This window comes from Macrobrachium rosenbergii, chromosome 39 (assembly GCF_040412425.1).
Source record: "Macrobrachium rosenbergii isolate ZJJX-2024 chromosome 39, ASM4041242v1, whole genome shotgun sequence".
Lineage (NCBI taxonomy): Eukaryota > Metazoa > Arthropoda > Malacostraca > Decapoda > Palaemonidae > Macrobrachium > Macrobrachium rosenbergii.
In genome coordinates, this window is record NC_089779.1 from 3,164,329 (window position 1) to 3,187,286 (window position 22,958).

General features: G+C 38.6%; 1 protein-coding gene across 1 annotated transcript in view; it reads left to right on the forward strand.

Annotated features, from left to right (window-relative positions):
* The window catches only part of LOC136825656 (reelin-like), a 127,357-nt gene that overhangs the window by 6,866 nt on the left and 97,533 nt on the right, over positions 1-22,958 (forward strand). The window contains 8 exon segments of the mRNA XM_067082338.1: positions 6,387-6,509; positions 7,826-8,183; positions 15,451-15,560; positions 18,898-19,019; positions 19,296-19,363; positions 19,816-19,927; positions 21,014-21,129; positions 21,655-21,931. Of these exon segments, the coding sequence (XP_066938439.1) occupies positions 6,387-6,509; positions 7,826-8,183; positions 15,451-15,560; positions 18,898-19,019; positions 19,296-19,363; positions 19,816-19,927; positions 21,014-21,129; positions 21,655-21,931 (1,286 nt within the window).

Genomic DNA, 22,958 nt, shown 5'->3' on the forward strand with positions numbered 1-22,958 from the left:
GCGACCTTCGGGCAGAACCAACATTGCTGTGTAGGATGAACGAAAGGAATGGGATTTCAAGAGGGAAAGAGTCGTTATATTTTTTATTAGTAAACGTATCAAATAAAAATACTAAAAAAAAAATGCAATCGTGTGACCTCGAGGAAGGAAAACGGTCTATCTCATAGGATATGCCTCAGAACAATGTTTGAGAATATTAGTTGTGAGGTCATAATCAGGCATCCATAATAGTTTTCGAAACGGTATACGCTGACTTTGTTCACTTTTCTCTTGTCGACTTTTTTCGATCGTAAATAATAGCTCTGACAATCGTGTTGCCGTGTATTCATTGTCTTATTTTCCTATTATTCCGCTATTGTGAAACTTTTTTACCATTCGTTCATTTGTCTTTTTTTTCTTTCTCAAGTTTGCTCTTCTCTCCAGATTTTTAGTTGTGTAGTTTTATTTTTCACAAGATCAACTCTCGTGCATACCCTTTCATTTGACGACGAAGCGGAGGAGAAGGAATAATGTAAGTTTATGTACAGTAGAACGAGATAAGTTGCACTTGGTGGCCTAGTCGACTGTCAACTGGTCGACGGTCAGTGCACCTACACCGGCACTCACTGATAAGGACAGGCGGTTTCGTACAAGCAACGGCAGCCATTATAGTTACCAGTGTTACTTATTCTTTTTCAAAATACGCAAAAACCGATCCACCCTTCAAGATTTCGTCACCGTTCCATGAATGATACAGAGTGTTGCTCCAAGGAAGCTTTTGATACGTGACGTACACCGAATGACACCCTTTTCCACGTCCTCTGGCCGTTACAGAGAGTTGGGGTGCAACTGGGTGCAACTCTGAATGACTTTCGAGAGCTGTGTTGCTTCGCGAAGTTTGCACACACTGCAGCCGCTCGCTCGCGCGTCGCTAGCTGTTTTTTGTGCACGTTGGCGGAAATTGCATTCGGAAACAGACGTTTTTATGAATAATGAAACGGTCGTCAGGAGACGAGGAAAGCCTGAGACAAGTTTGATCGAATTGAATGCGTAGGCGTGATGCCGTACCTGAGAGCCCCTTTGGAGATGGGGAAATCTGTAAGTAACCGAGATCATTGCTATTTGTCACCTTAAAGAGAACTGTCTTTTTCCCTTTTATGTTAATGTAAAAAATGTGAGATTTGACAATGTCGATGGCTTAATGTTCTTGGGTAAAAAAGTAATGCATCTCCACAGAATTCTCAAGATAAGTAGGAAACAAGTTTACAGTGAATAATGCAGAACTATTTATAGTCTATATTTTGAGTTTTACGCGTATCTAAAAAAATTCAAATTTTCATGATTCACTCAAGGAACCTGTGCGAATTCTAAGATATAGATCTGCGTTGAATATGATAAGAGCAGTGTATAGTGTATAGACAGACATACACACACACACACAGACACACACACATATATATATATATATATATATATATATATATATATATATATATATATATATATATATATATATATATATATATATATATATATATATATATATATATATATATATATATATGTGTGTGTGTGTGTGTGTGTGCTGTGTGTGTGTATACTTGCTACGCATTTCTGTTCATATGCCTGTGAGTGTAGAATATTTCAAATAATCTGCTGCTGCTCGTGCTTTTGAAACGTGCGCTTGAAGAAATAAATTCAGAACACATTCAGATATAGTCAGTATAAGGTACTGGCTGACCGAGAATGCGTTCCCACATTTGTGTAAACCGATGCCCCTCTGTCAAATACATTGCTTCACATTAGTCTGAAACGTGTATGCTAGGGTACGTAAAACCGCAACCTGTTCAGAATCAGTGACAAAGGTTGTCCGAGAATGTGTGTGCGTGTTATGCATTTCCGTGCATTGCCCGTGTAACTATATCAAATACATTGCTTTACATGATTCTTGAACATGTGAGCTTATGTCAGTAGGTCAAAATAACTGTGTATATGGTGATGTTGCCAGAGAATGTGTTCATGTGTGTGCATGTATTTCTGTTTCAAGTACATTGCTTCGCGTGACTCTTAAAGATTTGTGGTGGGCAGTGAAATCCAAAACGCAGAATGTGTCAGTATGTAGTAATAGTTGCCAGAGAATGTCTGTATGTGCGTATTATGAATTTCTGTGCATATACATATGTTTCTTTGTGTAATACACTGTTCCACATGATTTTTAAAGAAGTGCTTGGGTAAATTCACAACATATTGAATAGACGATAATGATTACCAGAGAATGTGTGTGTATAGTATTCTGCAGTTCTGTGTATACGCCGATTATCTGTCAAATACATTGCCTCACATAATGCTTCAATGTGTGTTGGGTTAATAAATCCACAACAAATTCATCTTAGTGAATATACGGCAATGTTTGCACGTGTGGTTGTGAGTGAGGCCATTATTTCCAGAAGCACATTTTCTTGTTAAGGAAATGGCCCAACTGTAATGTTAAATGTGCATTAATTCCAAGCGACTTCCTAGTTTCCAGGGTACGCACTGCTCTCCTCTGTCAAGAGGTCTTATGCAAATGTGTTTTGAACGTTGCTGACGTTCATTTCGGCAGAAAATTTATAGCCTACAGTTACGTGGTACCAAATATTTCCCTTCGTGTGTTTTAAGAATTTCTTAATGCTTTCTTTACTTAGCTGCCAGTATTCTAATGAGCCACCTGTTCTTACTTCTCTTCTGCTAGAAAGATTTATATCTTTTAATTATGAGGAGTTGGCCATTCCTAACCACCGTTTTTCTTATCTAAAATGTTTTAATCGTGTTGACTGTATTCAGACTTTTTAAAACTACTTATATTCAGTATTAGTTTATCGAATTTCTTATTCCACAGCACACAGGGGATTTCCATGAGACACCAGTTACTACTCAGCAGTTTGTTCATTTTCTGGTTTAAGTAGTCCAAATGGTCTTTCCTAAATGAGCAGCTGGGATGGCTGGTGCAGATTTTGGTGCAGCCCTTGACTGTTTCAGTCATAAAGCACTTACCTACAAGCTAAGATTGTTGGGAGCTGGTGAATCTTTCATTAACATTTTAAATGAATTTTTAACCGCCAGAACCTAAAGGGTCTGTGTCGGTGGCCAGTGGAGTAACTTAGTAATATCATTTCAGGTGTTCCTCCAGTGTTTCTATTTAGTATTTGCACTAGTGAGTGGATAAGGCTTTGGGGCATGAAACTTAAACCCTTCTAAACCTCAATGCATGGTAGTTAGTCGGTCCAGAACACTTTTGTCTTTGCATCTTAGTTTGTTTACATTTAAGTGGAACAGTTTGGAATATTAGTGACTCTTGTGAGATTTTAGGTGTAAATTTTGATAAGAAATTGACTTTTGATAAGCATGCGCATTACATTGCTTCCTCTGTATCTCAACAAGCTGGCATCTTGTAGAATGCTTTTAAATGTTTAATGATGAAAGTATTATATCTAAGCATTTTAACTCTTTCTTTCTTCCTTATTTGGAGTGCTGTTCTCCAGTTTTTCTTCTCAAGCTAACTGTCGTCTCAGTCTCTTGGATAGAGTTTTGTCATTTGGCAAGTTTATTTTGCCAACTCATAATGTTGACTTGTAGCATAGACATAAAGTGGATTCGTTGTTTTTTGCATAAAATGTACTGCAACAGCAAAATTCTGCACTCCTCTTTACCCGACCGAGCTGTTGCTCACAACACTAGGCAGACTGCTACTGCAAACTGTGTGCCATTTTCTAGTACCAAGTTTAATACTACTTAATTTGCGAGGAGTCTTATCTTGACTACAGTTAAGATGTAGAATAGTTTTCCTGGTGCAGTTGTGGAATCTTCTGATCTCCGTATGCTTAGGGGAGGAGCAAATTCATTCCTGCTTTTTGCTAACATCTCCTGACTTTAGGTATCTTAAGTACAGCTTAGTTTAACCAGACCACTGAGCTGGTTAACAGCTCTCCTAGGGCTGGCCCGAAGGATTAGACTTATTTTACGTGGCTAACAACCAATTGGTTACCTAGCAACGGGACCTACAGCTTATTGTGGAATCCGAACCACATTGTAGCGAGAAATGAATTTCTATCACCAGAAATAAATTCCTCTAATTCTTCATTAGCCGGTAGGAGAGTCGAACGCTGGGCCAACAGCGTGCCAGGCGACAGCTGTATCCACCCCTCCAACGAAGAACTAACGTTCCCTCTGATACCCTGGAGCCAATGACCTCACGAGGCAACATGACGTCAGTGACTGTGGACAGTTTGTTCACAAATGACCCTGTCATAGAAACAATCAACATGATTACATATAGAGTTTAAAGGGAACATGCCGTCCCTTTGAGAAGTTATTCTAATATGTATAAAGAAATTCCCTCCTGTTGCACAGCAGAAATACCCATCAGTGGGAGGAGTCGCAGGTGGGTCAGGTCAAGATGGTGACCCTTAATGGCATGGCAGGTAAAAGCAAGAAGGGGAAGGCTCTCAGGGAGATCTCATGGCGAGATTGTCTGGGAACTGTTAACAACTCAGGAAGATCTCATGGCGAGATTGACTGGGGACTGTTAACATTATGCTAACTCTCGAAGGGTCTGCGTAAATGTGTAACGGGCTACTGATTTTCCCCGCAAGCAAAGATTAATATGGTCAGGTCAGGGGTTGATAATGATCTTGGGTACGGTCATAAAATCATCTCCTCATTTGACACCTGGTCGTCATTATTGGAAAAGGCAAGGCATGGGGAATGTCAGTCACTCTACAAAACATCTTGTATATATTTCGCAAATTACTCCAATTTATATGTAATCATTAATACGGGAAAATCATAAAACAAGCATATATGATGTTGCAGTGGTGACTGTCTCAATAACTCTTAGGAGTTTGTGTGTTTGTGACTGTTTGTCTTGTGTGCTCGTTTTACAATTACTGTAATTATGTATTATGCTGCCTGGTTTTGTGTTTATTATAACATCTATGTTACTGATTTTGCATTTATGCTGTGGTTTTATTTTTTATGTGGTTACGCTGCTTATGAATTGTTTATTGAGTTTAAACTATTTAATTGGGTTCTTACTGTTGCTGCTTTGTTATTGTTAATGTATAACGTTTATTTGATTTGTATGTAAGTGGACCTGACTCACTTGGACATTTGTATGTAATAAATTAATCTTAAGGCTGTATTTTGTGGGTTTTGTTGTGCTCCTTCTATGCTTGTCACCATTCGTCAGGTATTCCAGCCCAATTGCTTGTTTTCGTTTTGAACCTGCTGGTCTCTGAAAGATGAGATCATAACAATATATATATATATATATATATATATATATATATATATATAAATATGTATGTATTTATATATACATATATATGTACTGTATATATATATATATACAGTAGAACCCCGGTCCTCGACTGTACTAGAACTCGAAATAATCGGATATCAACACGAAATGTTGAGTAAATTTTGTGTCGGAGTTCAAACAACAAACCGGAATCCGACCCGACGAATCATATGATGTTTGTAGAAAAAAAGAGTTTCGGGCGGCTGCCGCTAGTTGGCGTTGTTGGTGGCGTTCTTCCCATGCTTATTTAAAAGCATTTAAAGCCCACACATGCTGCTGCTGCTGCTGTTGAAAAACAAGCCATATTATCACATGAAATTAATAATACAGTATTTATAAACCGAATTACAGTATGTCTGTTATCATAAAATTAAGAAAAATTTCCGAAATTACGTGGGAACTCAGCAGCCTGTGGCAGATATAAACAAACCAGAGCGCCGCCCTGGTGGTGTGTCGCGGTACTAATTACATAAACAGGCCGTGGCTGACTATTTGAATTTTGAAGGTTCAGGAGACAAAATGCATTAAACTTGTGGGGAAAGTAATGCCAGAACTGCTGTCAGAGCGAGACAGAATTGTCTTAGCAGCAGGTTTCAAGAACAGATGAACAGTCTTTGATGAGATGAGACAGATCCATTAGTGATCACCTTTAGATAATTAACTTCTGTGAGAAATCTGTAAATTGTTCAAGTCTGAAACTCAGAAATCTGTAAATTGTCCAAATCTAAAAGTCAGAGTCAGAATTTTGGCATCTGAAATGCTTCAAAGCAGGCTACAGATCTTTAGTGCCCTTATCACACTGATATATTATAACAGTAACTCGCTAACAGTTAAGTTTATCATGTTTGACCTATTAAGGTCAGTGGTCATAAAAACCAGAAATTATGAATGTATTGTTTTATTCCCTATCACGAGTCCTTGGCAGAAGTAAGTAATCTGCGAGTTCTTTGGATTTATCTTGAAAGTTCCACACACTCAGATTGCAACTTCTTAATTTCTTGGTTAAGAAAAAAAAAAATTTTTTAAATTTCATATTTATATTTTTTCTGACATAACCTTTTCCTTTCAGAAATTATTGCCGGGACTTCTGCTCTTCTTGTTATGTATAGGATCTCAAGGATTGCAAGGAGATGGCGAGACGTTTACCGCTGAAAAATCTCTTCCACCATCACAAGATGAAGCTGAGCAGGCAGTGAGTTAAACGCGATTATCAGATGTGTTGTTTCTCTTTTACGGAATATATGTTCAGATCGAATACTGGTTTCTCGTGGTGCGATGATTTTCACCAATCACATTCCTTTCTTCATAGAATCATACCATGGCTGCAAGATTAAAACATGTGACTGTAAGAATAAAAAGGGCTGTGACTAAAGGTAAAAAGTACAGTGACTAAAGATAAAATGTGCAGTACTGAAAAGTAAAAAGTGCTGTGAGTGTTAGAATGAAAACTGCTAGTAACCGTAAAACCTCTTTAAAAGGGCAAAATGGTAATATTTTTCGGTAATATCTCTCTTGAACATTTTTTCTACCTACCTAAAGTAGTCAGGGACACTAGAAGTCATCTCACCTCTCCCAAACTTGATCTTACTTGTCACTGAAACACTCGAGAGAGAGAGAGAGAGAGAGAGAGAGAGAGAGAGAGAGAGAGAGAGAGAGAGAGATTGGCGGAGGGGTTGTCTAATACAATATTCAAAAGCTTTTTAAGTCGCGAAAACTTTGCTATCCAAACCAGCACCATATCATTCTTCTTAAGAATGATTGATAACAAACAGTGTATGTGCTTATCAGTTAAAAAATCGTCATGTCTGCATCAAGGTAGTGTCAAATAATACACAATGAAATCTTTTTAAATCTTAATACAAAAATAATGTACCGCATATTCGTCCAGCCACACCACATCTCTTCATTAAGTCTAGTAACCCACTCGGATATTTGTCACACATTGTCTAACAAACTTTTTTTCAAAGTATACTCGTGAATGTTCTTCTCTGAACACCCTGTGTTCCCAAACCCCTCAAAGTACATTCCAATTCCATGAACTCATCCATTCTCACTCATTCCTGGCTTGCTTCACATGCCAAGCAAGTCATCTCTTTCTCTGCCACCTACCTCTGCTTTCAAATCACCCAGTACAACCAGTTGTTTCCCCTTTCAGACTCAGATAAAGATTCAAGACTCAGTCAGACAAAGATTCAGACTACTAAAAACTTTCCTTTTACCCTCCTTAAATACGTATCACCACAAAAGCTGTAATAGAAAATCACAATAATCATGCATTTCTTCTGTTTGCGGTAATTTATCGATACTCATATAGGGGTGCTTCAATCCTTGAGCAGTGGGATTATGTATGAAGAATTAAGTAATGAATGTGAAGGAATGGATTCTTTATTAATGACATTTTCTTGTAATATTTTTTGTATGTATCTTGATGCCTGATGCTAAATATTTCGCCTGCAAAATGACTGGTCGAATGCGACCTAAAAATTATGTTTTTTCTTCTCGATCCAGGGACCAGGAGAAAGTATAGTCATTAGTGATCAGCTGCAATCAGGCAGCCAGAGTCAAGAGTCTGGTGTTGATGCGACCGAGGCTCATTTCAAAAGAAAAAGGGAGAAATTGCCTGGTGGGAATCAGAATTCCTTGAGTGATCCAAGAAGTCTAGAGGGAGACGCCATGGAGGGAGAAGGAGAGACCGGATCATCATTAACTTCCTACGGTCCAGTTTCCTCACCTTTCTACTTCATGTGTCACTATCCAAGACCCGGTGAGCCAACAGGAATTGGGAAGGACGAAGTGACCATAAAGGTTGAACTGTCGGGGGCAGAGACCAATCCCCCTCTTTACGAACCCCATGCTGTGTATCAAGGTTAGAGAACTTTTGCAATTCTCTTGTTTAAGTTATGAAAAGCTATTTCTAAATATATAACTTTACATTTAACATTTGTAGATAACTTCGGCCAAATGCAGGTAGACGTCAGAAATATTCGTTCCAAAGTGTGTAATGAATTGATAAGTAGGCTACATGAACTTTTAGAAGATGATTTAGTTGGAAATCATTGCAGTACCTTATATGATTCACCCACACCCAAGAAAAATATCAGTTGACAGCTTTCCTTGCTGCATGGGAGACAGTACTCTTGTAGCAAATTCTGCGGAAACAGTTGTCATGACTGTAACCTTCATTTACCGCGGACTCACAGTAATAATCAAAATGAAGTTATTATCTATACTTTCCCATGCAACGACTTGCTCACTGAATCCTATTACCCATCATGCAAATGGGAAGGGATGATAGTTGCAAATGATAATAGATTTTAGATGCCATAATGGTGATATGTTTCAACATCTGAGGAGGGAAATAAACATCAAGAAATAGAGCCAAGCCTCTCCAAGGAAGTGAAAGCAACAGTAGCTCTCATCCTCACTCTATTCAATGACTGATTCAGGGAAGGGTTGTAGATTTTTCCAGAGGACTCATATCCTCGTGACACTACGATGCTTCTTTAAAAACATGCAGGTTATGACATCCAGGTCAGTACATATATTATCCTTTAAAGTTAAGTATACTTTAGTTTAACCAGACCACTGAGCTGATTAACAGCTCTCCTAGGGCTGGCCCAAAGGATTAGATTTATTTTACGTGGCTAAGAACCAATTGGTTACCTAGCAACGGGACCTACAGCTTATTGTGGAATCCGAACCACATTATGACGAGAACTGAATTTCTATCACCAGAGATAAATTCCTCTTATTCTTCATTGGCCGGTCGGAGATTGGAACTTGCGGGTAGCAGAGTGCTAGCTGAGAACGAAACCCATCCGCCCAATGAGGAACTAGTACATATCCTTGAAAAGTCTCTTTTTTTGGCAAAATTACGACTTGTATTAAGATACAATATCATAAAATGCAATATTGGAGAACTTCCACTTCTAACATACCCAGAAGGTGCTCATGTATGGAATACCACAAGAAATAACAGTGATGAATATGAAGGACATTCAGTCCTGAGCAGGTCGATCTCGCGCTTTGTACATTATAGCGAGAAATGAATTTCTATCACCAGAAATAAATTTCTCTAATTCTTCGTTGGCCGGTCGGAGAATCGAACGCGGGCCCAGCAGAGTACTACCGAGAACGATACCAACCCATCCAATGAGGAACTTCTTCAGATTAGGATCATCTATCTAAAACGTACTTGAGTAACCAAGGAGACGTTGAAGATAAAACCAAGAAACTGAATTTCTTTAGTTTCTCTTCCAGATCTCTTTTGGATTTTTTTTAGAACTCTGGCCCTTTAAATTGTATTTTTAACTTGTGTTATGTGAATTCTAAAAGATTTACGGTAACAATTGTAGGCCTACTACTGATGTGGGTCCAATCAATCTTTGGTGATTTTTACTTAAGTTTACATAAAGAGCATTACTCTTTTGGCTAGTTCCAGGTGAATATATATATATTTATGTCGACTTTTTCTGACATTTCATGCCCTACTCATCTGGTCCAAATAAAGCGATTTTGGTACAATTTTTTATCTTAATTTATAGATGTATTGAATTTTAAGTAAATCAGTGTTTGATTTTAAGCACTGAAGGCACCAGTTGGCCCAGTGCTTGGCATGTATACCTAAAATCCATAAAACCATCAACCAGATAAAGCGAATCATAGTCTGTATGTGGGATTTTAGAGACAATGTTGTTACTCTGACGAGGACAATATCTTAGGCATGTTTTTTACTGTTATTGTATGCAAAGGTTACATTTACATTGAATACTTTCAACAATGATTTGATGGACTCAAATGTGATGAAATAAAGGCAGCCAAAGGGCTTTCTTAGGTAATTGTATCCTCCTGTCACTTTTATTTTAAAATGTTTTCAAAGCGTCATTGTAGCAAGTATCCAAAACATGAGACCCCGACCTCTCATGGGGTCTACTTACACTGGTCCGGCTGCAGTACTGTGGGTCATGCTTAAATAAGACACGGGGTAAATTTTACAAAGCTCTGTATTATCTAAAACTTACACGAGGGCCCGAGTATCTAATGAAACTAAAAATTACAGTAACTTAGCGGTAACTGGCCGCAACGACGGAATAGCACGAGGCGATGGGCAATAACACGTCATTGTCCTCCGAGTGCCAGCTCCAGAATCCTCCCAATGGCGGCCTAGCGTGGGCATGCTGGGCATTTCTCTCGCCCCCTGAATTTTCCCCTCAGGTAGGACATTGGTTGATTTCTCCTACCAGGGATGTCTGACCAATCGTAGGTCAGAAATACCCATGCCAAAAGGTAACGGCTTTTGGGGGATATTTAAGGGGTGTGTGTTTCCTCACGCCCTGTCCGTTGGAACAGCACAATGTCTCCTTGTCTTACAGCTCACACAATTTGAGACCTCGGGAAATTGTTACGAACTTTCCGGAATGGTTCACACGTCCCTACCTATTTTTCCAGCATTCCGTAGTTCACGATCTAGGAATTCAGTGCTGACAACACGTAATGCTCGCAGGAACTTTGAAGAGAATAAAGAAATTTTGTTCTAATGGTGTGTGATGCCCAGGAGAATTATGTTCATACGTTAAATTATTTGTTGCTTCTCTGCGTGACTCCATTCACACTGGAACAGTTCCGTATGATGATAATGTCCAAAGAGGGAAAGCCAGCATTTTTTTTTTCAAGCGGGAATCTGATAGAAGAGACTTCTTCATTCAGTTTTTCTTGGAAGTTACATACATGTACCTTAGGTAATGAGGCCGTTTTCGAAATACTTTACAAAATGGCCGTCTCCGCTGTCAGGAACTATCCCAGGCACCGAACTGAGTAATTCATTAGACCTAAAAGAAAAATTAAACTGTATCACAATCAATCTCGGTTCTGGATTAGTAAGTTTTGTTATTTGTTCTTTATTTACACAAGTGTCTATTGAACTGGTATTTGAATATCTCAAAAACTGATAGACCAGGAAGGATTTGCCACTATCAGTCAGTCAGATTGTGGCATCAATTAACTTGCGTATTTGTAACTGTAAGTTCATTAGTTCAGTATGGCGATAGGTGACCCTCTTTCACCAGTTCTCTCAAGTTTATGTAAGGAGTTTGGAAAAGCATTTTACTCATAAGATGAATCAAATACTTATACCACGGTACAAACAAGACTCGCCTTTGAAATTCGCGCTAGAAACAGAAAAAAACGGTTTCTCGCCGTTTTTATGACGAGTCCACACGGCAGCAGAAGATGTTATAATCAAACGTCGGTAATTTGTTGCACACACAGCACAAACAGGTTGAATGTAAGTCAGTGACTGCTGTTAGCTCTAACCAGTACTTCTTGTTGTTATCCAGCTTCTGCCGAAGGTTCGTTCCCTCTTCCTTTCCTTGTCAACCTGCTTGTGATAAGGATGCGATGAATTGCCACCGTGGCTTTATGAGTCTTACTGCAGCGTGGGTGCAACCTCAGACTTGTCCTCAGTCGTGAGCAATTTCACTGTAAATGTAGCCTATTTAGAAAAACAATAGAGTCGCTTCTGTACATTATGTTTCAGGACATTATATTTATATTGTATAACAATCTCTGTATTCTCTTTAACGTTTCTATGAGCACTACGTACGTGTCAGTCCTCGATTCCCGGATAACGACCTACAGACCTGAGGAGAATAATGTAGGGTTTCTTGTTGTCCAGCTCATATTTTGGACACTTGCTGCAATGAAGCTCTGAAGCCATTTTATGATAAGTGCGTAGAGGACGGAATTACCCGAGACTGCCCTTTTTTTTTATTAGCATCAAATCCTTGTTAAAAATATTCAGTGCAAATATGATCTTTCATATAGTTACCCTGTAAAAAAAAACATGCTTATGAAAAATTGTCCCCACCAGAGGACAGGAAACCCCATGTATGGACTGATTCACTGTATTTAGGCCAGACAAGTAGGGAGTTAAATGTCAGAATGAATCAGCACAGACATTCAGGTAGAACGACCAAAAGAAGTTCATTTTGTGCACCTCGGTGAAAAGTAACGGAGAATCACTTGAAAAGTAACGGGGAATCACTTAGTCCCGTGGTAGTGTAATAGCAATAAAATTCGGTTTCTTGAAACTCCTTAAAATCCAAATGAATACAGCTAACAAATTAGGATAATATTATTTTGAGGTCCATTCAGCAAAAGATTTGAAGGAGTTTTAAAATGTTAAAAACTCAGGAATCCTTGCTGGAGTCCTTGGCATCTCCTTGGCTAATCCAGTACCCAAGTTAGTCCAAGAAAGTTGTTCCTTTTATACCCCTTTAATCTTAGTTATTGTTTGTGAAACCATGTCTTCTTCTTTTTCATTGCCTGTGTCGTTTTTGGAAATTCTTTAGAATAAAGCAAAGAATCTAAAGACCTCAGGTGAAGACCAGTTTCTACTTTCTTTCTAAGCCATTGACGAAGAATTAGTGATCCACAGTGGAAGAAACCCACAACTTAAATGCTTTGGGGACAGCTCCAGCCCTTGGAAACTAAGAATCCCCACCTGAAGGTGTCAGGAGGGAGGAGTGACAAACTTCATCCGTGTTGACAGTAGGTCAGGTATTATCTTCGTGCATATCTACTATCTGATGTCAATATTAAACATTCTACATATTGCTTTTGAAACTGTAGGATCAAGATTATACATGCCTTGATTGATGTTTCTGTTTTTACAATGAGTTTCTTTTATAATCTTTTATAAAAAAAAAAAGACTCCGTGATATTCCTTTCCAGTGCATTATTAGAATAAGCTATCTATTTTGCCCATGCTTAACAGATTGTATGACTGTTTTCACTAACGTTCAGAAATTCCACTGGTAACCTGTGCGTAGCTTCAAAATTCTTAAACTAGTCTCTTTTCCAGTATTTTTCCAGTGTGACTAATATGAAAGTTGTCACAAGACGTAGCTCGCGTTCGAGTCTGTGGCTGGCCAATGAAGAATTAGAGGAATTTTTTTCTGGCGATAGAAATTAATTTCTCGGTATGATGTGGTTCGGATTCCACAATAAGCTGTAGGTCCCGTTGCTAGGTAACCAATTGGTTCTTAGCCACGTAAAATAAATTAAATCCTTCGGGCCAGTGCTAGGAGAGCTGTTAATCAGCTCAGTGGTCTGGTTAAACTAAGGTATACTTTTTATCACAAGACGTACGTGGAATTTGATACACTGTACACATCTTTTAGTGTTGCCGGGAGAGTAGTGTATTCAGGTATGTTGACGATATAAGTTGCATACGGTCTGGGAACGAAAGTATAAATCATTTCTTGGACAAGTTGAATGAATTAGTACCATCAGTTAAATTTACCATGAAAATGGAGAAAGATGGTTCCTGCCCTTCTTGGATTGCCTAATACATAGATCTTGTAATGGGTTTAAATACGGTGTCTACAGAAAACCTACTGTTATTTCTGCAGATTTCCAATTTTATTCCTGTCATAGTAATAAGGTCAAGAAATCAGTGTTCACATCTATGTTTTTAAGAGCATTACAAATATGTAACTCTGAGTATAGTGATGATGAAATAGATCAAAATAGGAATACTGGGAACAAATTGAAATATCCTGATTATGTACTAGACATTGCATTAGAAACTGCAAAAAATACTCGGTATCAGAGCCAAAAAGAAACTACAAAAAAAAATCCACTTGTTCTACCATACAATAACGTGAAAGGTATCCCTATCTTAAGAATTTTGGGGGTAATGTTGCATTTAAGTGTGCTCGTAAAGAACTCTCCGACAATACTAATGGATGTGCTAGTCTTTGAGATTAGTCAAAAAATGGAAAAGCGAACAGAACAGCATAAGCAATGTGTAAGATACGCTTTGGTGAACAGTTAAATTTTTGTACACGTTCGCGAAAACAGTCATGTAATCAACTGGGCAGGAGGCAAAAGACATATCATTAGTCTTGTTTTGTGAAAGAAAGTTATGGTAAAAATATGAACATTAGTCCAGGCATGTATAAACTTGGTCCTACAGTTTCAGACGAAATATGCAAAATGTATCAATTTCGAGTAGGTTTCTAGATATGCGTGAAAACAGTACCTGGCCTGAGCACAAATGAGGCTTGTCCGTTGCTCTTCCCTCCTGACACCTGTCAGGTGGCGAGTTCTAGTTTCGAACAGTTCTGGGTGTTTGAACTGTCCCCCAAGCATATAGTGTATTGTGAGTTTCCTCCGGTATGTATCAGTTCTTCGTTAATGGCTTTGAAATCAAGTAGAAACTGGTCACTGCCTCCAGTATATTACTTTTTCACCTGTGGTCTTAAGTGAGATATAAAAATATTATATATATATATATATGTATATATATATATATATATATATATATATATATATATATATATATATATATATATATATATATATATATATATATATATATATATATATATATATATATATATATATATATATAATGTATACAGTATATATATAAAGGTATTAGTGACTGTGTTTGTCAGTGCAAGCATGTATGGATAGTAAAATGTAAAGACAGACTGATAAATTTTGATGTACATAATAAATCCCTTTCTTACAACATCCATGTAACCACAGATCAATATAGTAAGGTCACTTAATACCTATTACTACCATAAGAGAGGAACCAAATTCACACTTGACAATGATCGTTTTTTGCCTCAGTTTAAGGGATTAAATTGCTTTGAAGAAACCTCACGCGGATTCAGGTAAAGCAAAATGGCCTTTTTTTCGAATCGGATAATCTCTGTGAATATGAAATTTTTTTAAAACAGGTCAGTATTTTTATTTCTTTATCATCGCTGATGGTCATCAATATCATAATCATCCTAGTATATTTTTGGAGACACTTGTAAGTCCTCGTTCAGTCTGCTGAATAAGGACAGAAGTTACTGCTCTTTCTGTCTGTTACAGTTTATAGGTTTCTGGCGATTATATATCTCTAACAATGGGCACTTGCAGCAAAATCGTTTTGGCTCCTTTGCGTAAGCAACTCAGCTTGACAGAAATGATTCAATATTAGGTCAATATTTCTACTCTCCATTTACTGTTGTATTTGTTCTCTGCTTTGATCATTGATTCTGAAGGAGGCGCTTTTGGGATGAAGTGGCACAACGCTTCTGTTTCCACTAAAGGTCTTATTTCGATGCTTTCAGTTCTGGTGACCTCCAGCGTGCCTCTGGACGGGTTCATGCTGACGGGGATACACGCCCTCACGAAGACACTTTCCGAGAGCAGTCATATCAACATGCCTGCTTCTCTGCATGTGAGTGAGATTGTTTTAACCTTTTCTTCACTAGACCTATGAACTTCTACTCTCTCAGCTAAGGTACGGTCATTTTTCCTGGTATTCGCAATGCTAGCCAAAGGCAAAGCGGAAATGAACGCATCACCCAACCTGTTAGTTTCCCACAAAACAAACTGGGCAGTGGCAAAATAATCAAGGAACCACGGGGGTTTTACATGCATGAAAGGGCCTGAAAATTACGCGCTTGATTTCTTTAGAGGGTCCACTGGGCCACTTTTTTAGTGAGGGTAGACATCCTGAAACTTGGTTCTAAATCTTTCGTAAAATTTTCAAAGATATCATAATTCTGCTGGCCAGTTGGCGTTGACGATGATTCAGTTGCCGCTTTCTCTTCTTTCCTGATGTAGTTACGAATACACTGGCTGTGACAGTCAAGATCTGCTCCAAATACGGCAGTCGCATCTTCCATCTTGCATCTTGCAGGTCGGAAGTTCGGGTAAACTCATCATCCTGAGGTATCATGGCTGCCGTATAGGGATGATTCAGCTCGCTCTTTTTCAGAAATCCTCCATTTATATGTTGTGGTGTTTTGATTTGTTAATATTAGCTGGCGGGGTCCCGAGAATCCACCATAGAACATGAACAGAGGCTGGGCTATCCTCGGGGGAATGAGCAGCAATATATGTGGAGACTTTGCTTAACTGCTTGAGTTTACCCAGTGTTTTCTTGAGGGTATTCTGCTTATAACATTCGTTAGTAACATGGTTCAAGAATTTGCTTTTGTCCACTTGCTTCAGTCTTTCAAAAAGTACGTCCCTTCTCACTTCCGCTGCTTCAATGATACGTGTCCTGCCATTCTCTGTGCGGGTGGTTTCACATTTATCTTCAGATTTTTGGCAGATTATGCATTTCGTTGGATCGCAAGAACCACTTGAGGATGGTGACTGTGATGCCCTTAATTTTATCTTTGGTGCGCCAGAGTCAGACATTCTTCACTGAAAAAAAAAATAGGTTTCCCAAAATTTTAAATGAACAATATATGAACAAAGAACATAGAATAAACTGGATTTATTAATTTTTTACATCCTTATTGCCATCTGTAAGAATACAAATTACGGCACATATCTTTCATGCCTCGGTATGTTGATCCGGTATATATTCCTTTCATTCATTGCTCTCAGATGCCCCTGAGCGTTTGAAGGACATGTCCGACACTTCTGCGCCACCCTTTCAACATTGTCTCATTTACAAATGGAACTTACGAACTTTACCTTCTGGTATCTTTTCTCACTTCTTCTTGAAGCTTTCTTCCCAAAACTGACGAAATCTTTTAGATATAGGTTCATTTCATGCTATGATTCGTGTCCGTATTGCAATTCAGATCGTATTAGACTAATTTGTAATATTGCTTTCGTGTGGGGTGTCAGTCTGTTTGCTTTCCAAGTCGTATTCAGTCTGCCTATTTTTTTATTTTTAGTCTTTCACCAACTCCCAGCTAAAGGGAACTTGTAGTGAATATTATTGTTCATAAACATTAGCTCATAGCTTTGTTCGTACTCGGGCCTCATCACTACTCTTTTTCAGTTCCTCGTTGGGAGAATCGGTAGAGTTGTCGGCTAGCACTCTGCCAGGCCCGAGTTCGCCTCTCCGGCCGGCCAATGAAGAGTTAGAGGGATTTATTTCTAGTGATAGAAATTCATTTCTTGGTATAATATGGGTCGGATTCCACGATAAGCTGTAGGTCCCGTTGCTAGGTAACCAGTTGGTTCTTGGCCACGTAAAATAAATCTAATCCTTCAGGCCAGCCCTAGGAGAGCTGTAAATCAGCTCGGTGGTCTGGTTAAACTAAGGTGTACTTAGCTTTTTACATCTTCGTTTTCTTGAAAAATACGTATTATGCTACAAAGATATATAAACATGTTACATTGTGTGGAATTATATTCATGTTCTGCACTTCACGAACATTACAAGTGGTTGACTCAATACCGATGATGAAGGATATTTCATGCCATACCAAAATTACGAGAACAATATTCCCCGTTAAATTCAAATTTACGGCTTGTACGAAATTTGAGACTGTTCTATTAAGGTGCTCGCAAAGAATGTTTTATCCAGCTTTCTGGATCTTATGTAGCAGATATGAATTATAGCGAATCATCAGGGGGTCGTTTGGTGAATATGATGCTCCTTCGAAGTCATAAGTTAGGAATCACTATCAGTTTGTACATTATTGAACTTATTTATTGAGTTTTCATTATCCTTTACGTTAGACCCTGAGCGAAGTGGTCCCGACCAGTGGGTTAAGATTATCAAGATGTTTTGTAAAATATGAAGCTGAACTACAATGCACAAACTCTGTAGAATTTTCCGCTTGAATACTTGGCGGTATTTTCTATAGCAGTCTAATGATTAAGTCTTGAAGATACACAGCATACACCCTACACATAGGTCATTATGCATCTTATGCATACATCATGGGTGTGTGTTTGTGAATCAGTTCAACGACAAGCAAGGAGCGAGTTCTTATCAGAACGGTTTCTTGACAATGCTTGCAGAACTGAGTTGATGAACATTATCTAACAGGCTTCCAGCCAGAGAGTACGCGAAGGTGTTTCACCAATATTTCTTTTGAACGTTTTCCATCAAAAGCCTTGAATTTCGAATTTTCATGCCAAAATTCCCACCTAGGTTAGAAGAAACAGCTGGTCAATGCCGTTCCAACCACGCCATCACAAGGGATCGGAATGAATGCATGTGTTGTGTTGTACTTTCAGAGCATTACCCGAAGACCTAATCGACAGCACATCACCAGTCTTCATTTTACTATGAAACCCAGGCTTTACTGAGTGGAAGTGTTCTCTTTTTTCATAAACAGGTATTCCGTTAGGTTGATAATAATCCCCATGACGAGTGAGATGTTCACTTCTTTACCCGAAGTAGCTTTTATAGAGAATATTGTAGTTCACACAAAGGTGGGGGATGTGGGTAATGCTTGGGAAAATTACTTTTCTGCACTCCTTCCTCGTTTCCTTTTGCTTATGTATTAAATCACTTTGTTTTGGGGTATCTGAGATACAAATAATGGCAGTTCATCGCTAGGTCTGTTGGAGGGGAAGTAAACCGCATGTTTGACGGGTATAGGAGAAGTAAGCCACATGCTTGACAGTTATAGGAGAAGTAAACAGCATGCTTGACAGTTATAGAAGTAAACCACATGCTTGGCAGTTATAGGAGAAGTAAACCGCATGCTTGACAGTTATAGGAGAAGTAAACCGCATGCTTGACAGTTATAGGCAATTCCGATGAGTTTGACAAGCCCCTTTCTAACTCGCCTTACTTTTTCCTTACGCCCTAGGGAGGAGCAACGAAAGGCCTGCTGTGCACAATCCTGCACTCTCATATTTCAAACAAACCTAGACGCAGTCTGTCGTTCCTGTGGATGGCGCCTCCGTCGGGAAGTGGATGTGTCAATTTTCTGTGAGTATCAGTGATTGCAATGAGAGGCACTGTTCGTTAATGCAGTGAATGGTAGTCGCTTAAAATGTTCCCTTGCGAACCCTCTTGATCTTTCTGTATTACTGTCTCGTTTATTATAATGCAAGTGCTTTTTCGCCATGAGCAAGTCATGAAACCAGGAAATATTAAAACTGTTTTGTGCTGTAGGAAGTGGGACTTTCTGACAGCTTTTAAGCCGAAGTAAGCAAAAGATGTAGTAGCCATGAAGGAAAAAATTAATTTTTTCTATTTCCTCAGGGCTCAAGGATCTTTGGGGGAACAGCTGCTCTTCAAAGATCTTCCAATATTAGAAGTCTGTGAAAAAGGTTGGTTTGCCATCTCTCTCTCTCTCTCTCTCTCTCTCTCTCTCTCTCTCTCTCTCTCTCTCTCTCTCTCTCTCTCTCTCTCTCTCTCTCTCTGCATCTGTGTTCCAGAAAGTTCGTTTACTATTTTGTTTTAACGATCGGAATTTTGAGATTTATAAGTTCATTTTGAGATTCTGGTTTTGATATGAGACCTTGCCACAATAAAAAAGAAACTTTATTTTCATTTAATCTCAGTCTTCCTTACACGACGGGTGTGTGTGAAGTGTATTCGCTTCCAGGGTGATTGTATTTGTAGATGAGACTAATTTCAAATTCTTGAATAGTAAGTAAATGGTAAGATGCTTTTATGTGGCATGAAAAGGTTAAATTTAAATTCAGGCGTTCCTAAAACAAACTGAGAATGTTGAGATTTTGTTTGTGTAATCGTTTATTTCTTACGTGATTTCTTGCAGAGAGTTCCATTGCTGAGTTTCGACTGAAAGAGTCTCTACTTACGGGAGTCGACCTTCCTGGCTTCGTCTTCAGAGATGATTTCGAGAGCCAAAGGCTGGAATCGTCTATATGGTACGCATTCATGGCTGGTATCAGCCATCATCGTTCATTAGACAGTTCTTCGATCTCCCCTATGAAGGAAAATCTTTGCTGCCTCCTTATTCACTACAAACTTCAGTAATAAATTTCTCATTTCGCTTCAAAAGCATCACTTATAGTAGACATCCGGAACCGTGTAGACAACGGTCTACTCATCCACGATACTTTCCGTTCTGCAAAAGTGTAGAGGGCATTTATGAAAATGACTTCGAAGCAAGAGTAACTGGAACCAATTAACACTGCAGATAAGTAAAGGAAGATATGATAGGACTGTTTCCAGCCAGATGATTCTAACCAACTCAGTTACTTTCCTGCATTTCACTCGTAATAAGCATCTAGGTTGTTGCTGGTACTTGACAAAATACCTACTGTAGAACATTGATGTATCACTATGTTGTGACCAGAAATAATAAATAAAAATCCCCTATTATGTAAGTATATGAGCAAAGTTGTATTATTCTTCCAAATTACAAAAATAATTCAAAATAGGAGGTTTCGACCGTTTGCTCGACGGTCCCCTTCAGCCAAGAGTTGGCTTCGACCCCAGTTTTTTGTTTATCATTTTTGCAATTTGGAGAAATAATACAGCTTTGCTCATATACATAATTGCGGATTTTTACGTATTTAAGTGCCTGGATCTTTTGAATCCAAGCACCTCGAAGTGACTGCACTCCATAATGCCTATAGAGCCTTAGCAATGCCAGAATCATTCTGTGCCGGTGGCGTTTTCCTAAACATCTCGGCATGAGAGCCTTCGCTGTTTCAAGGAGGCTCTGCTCTCCTTCGCAGCACTTGTTTTCAGTATCGAACTGAACTGCGAAATTCTTCCCTCTTGATAACTGAATGGAGTTACCCACCTCTATGAGGTGATGATACGTTAGGTCGTTATGTCATTGTAAGTTATGTAATGCTGTTTAATTTTGATCTTGTTAAACTCATAAGGTTGGCTGCATATACAGTGCACCTGTACTCCTCTGAATATTTAATGAGTTGGTCATGATGATAAATGGGTGAACTATTCTTAGTATCTGAGACTAACTATTCTTTCACCTTTTCAAGGAACGACATTGTAGGTGGCTCCGTGGGAGATCATCAAAGACTGTTTTCCGGATCAGCAGCCACTTTTGATGACCATGACTCAGAAATGACTTCCCGTCCCATGGATTTCAGCAGAGGTAAGGCAAGGCTGGGATGAACTTGTTGATCTTGTGGCTTCCCTCATTCAGACCACCAGCTTTTCTACTAGCCTGATATCAGCAGCACTTTGACAGAGTTAATTGCGATGACATGAAAACATTCAGTGCCAAAGAACAACACATAATCAGGGGAATACTTTTTATTGTAGGGCATATATTTTAAGGGAACTGTGGATGTAATTGCATGATATTTTATGCTTTAAAATGTTTGAAATGTTATATCGAATATGTTGAATTGTATTGTATCTTGAGAAAAAAATGATTTCGCATTATTCCTTGACCTCTAACTAACGTTTTTCCTCAATCTCTGATGACTTATGCACAAAGCATAAATTGCATACACACACACACAGTATATATATATATATATATATATATATATATATATATATATATATATATATATATATAGATATATAATATATTGTGTGTGTGTTTTTTAATATGTATACTAACTGCTGTAGACAAACGTTTCATATGTCTGACACTAGTGTTCATTTGCAGCTAAGCACCTTCATTTCACTTTGGGTAGCAGTTGCTCACCTGCTGGTGAAATTGAGCTTTCATTTGGCTCCATGAGAGAACTGAAGTCTGTTGGAAAAACAGAGGATGCCAGTGATCAGGCTGTGATGAAAGAAGGAAGTGACGATTCAACATCCTCAGGAACTCATGAGGGAAGTGGCACATCCGGAAATGGTATGGAAGATCAACTGTTGACACAACCAAGTGACGGGCTGGATGATTCTGGGTGCATCTTCTGGGAAAAGGTCCATTCTTACAGGTAAGCACAGCATTTGTAAATGTGGGTCCTTGGTTTAGAAACTACTTTTCTCTTCTCAGGGAAACATCGATTTTGATGTGACGTTGAAGACAGCCGTGGAAAATCATGTTTTTGAGAACAGGAATATAGAATGCATTTGTTTATTGCGCTTCTGATTAAAGACAGAGAACAGTGAAAGGAAAGCTCTTAAGCTGTGACCCAGTTACAAGAACAAATTGGTCTGTTCAAAATTTAAGGACTTTTTATAATGCCGAGAGATAAAGGTGACTTGAAAAAGTTATTATTTGTGTTATATCTTATCATTTCCTGCCGCACACAAGCGTCTCTTAAGCGATATTGATGTAATAAGTGAAGTTAGGATTTATTGTTATCTTTCAGGGCAGCATGATTTATGTTCTTTTACTGTCTCTGAAGTGTATGTATTGGAAAAGCAACAATTTCCCTCTATTTATTTGCAGTGCTTCACAAAAATTATACCTAGTCTTGAATGATTCTGGTCTAAAGCAGCATGTCATTACTTATCTAGAAACTTTCTTTTCATGTCAGTGTTGTAACACATACCCCTACACATACTGCATGAGATAAATATGCATTACAGGAGGAGGCTCATGCAACATTTCACCTTAATACTTTTATACTTAATGGGCCAAAGAAGGGGGATGCGACCAGGCAAACTTGAAGGTCAACCATTAATAAAAAAAAAAAAAAAACAGTGGAAAGAGGAAGACATACTCATGGTCTATAAAAGTTGTAAAAAAATATTCAGGACTGACCACAGCTAGTGGAACGGGAAGTGTTGTGCTAGCAGGGAGCTGAGGGACAGCTGACTGGAGGAGAGTGAGCCCGGACCGCAGCCCATTTGCCATAACGCTGAGATGCCAATACCAGTATTAATACCAGTATTAATAAGATGTGTCTCTTCGGAAGCGTAACCTAACCCTATCTAATTATCTACTCAACTATCTATTCATGTCTAACACCGCTGCCAGCCACTGTTAATGACCCTGTCCCCAGGTCAAAGTCATAC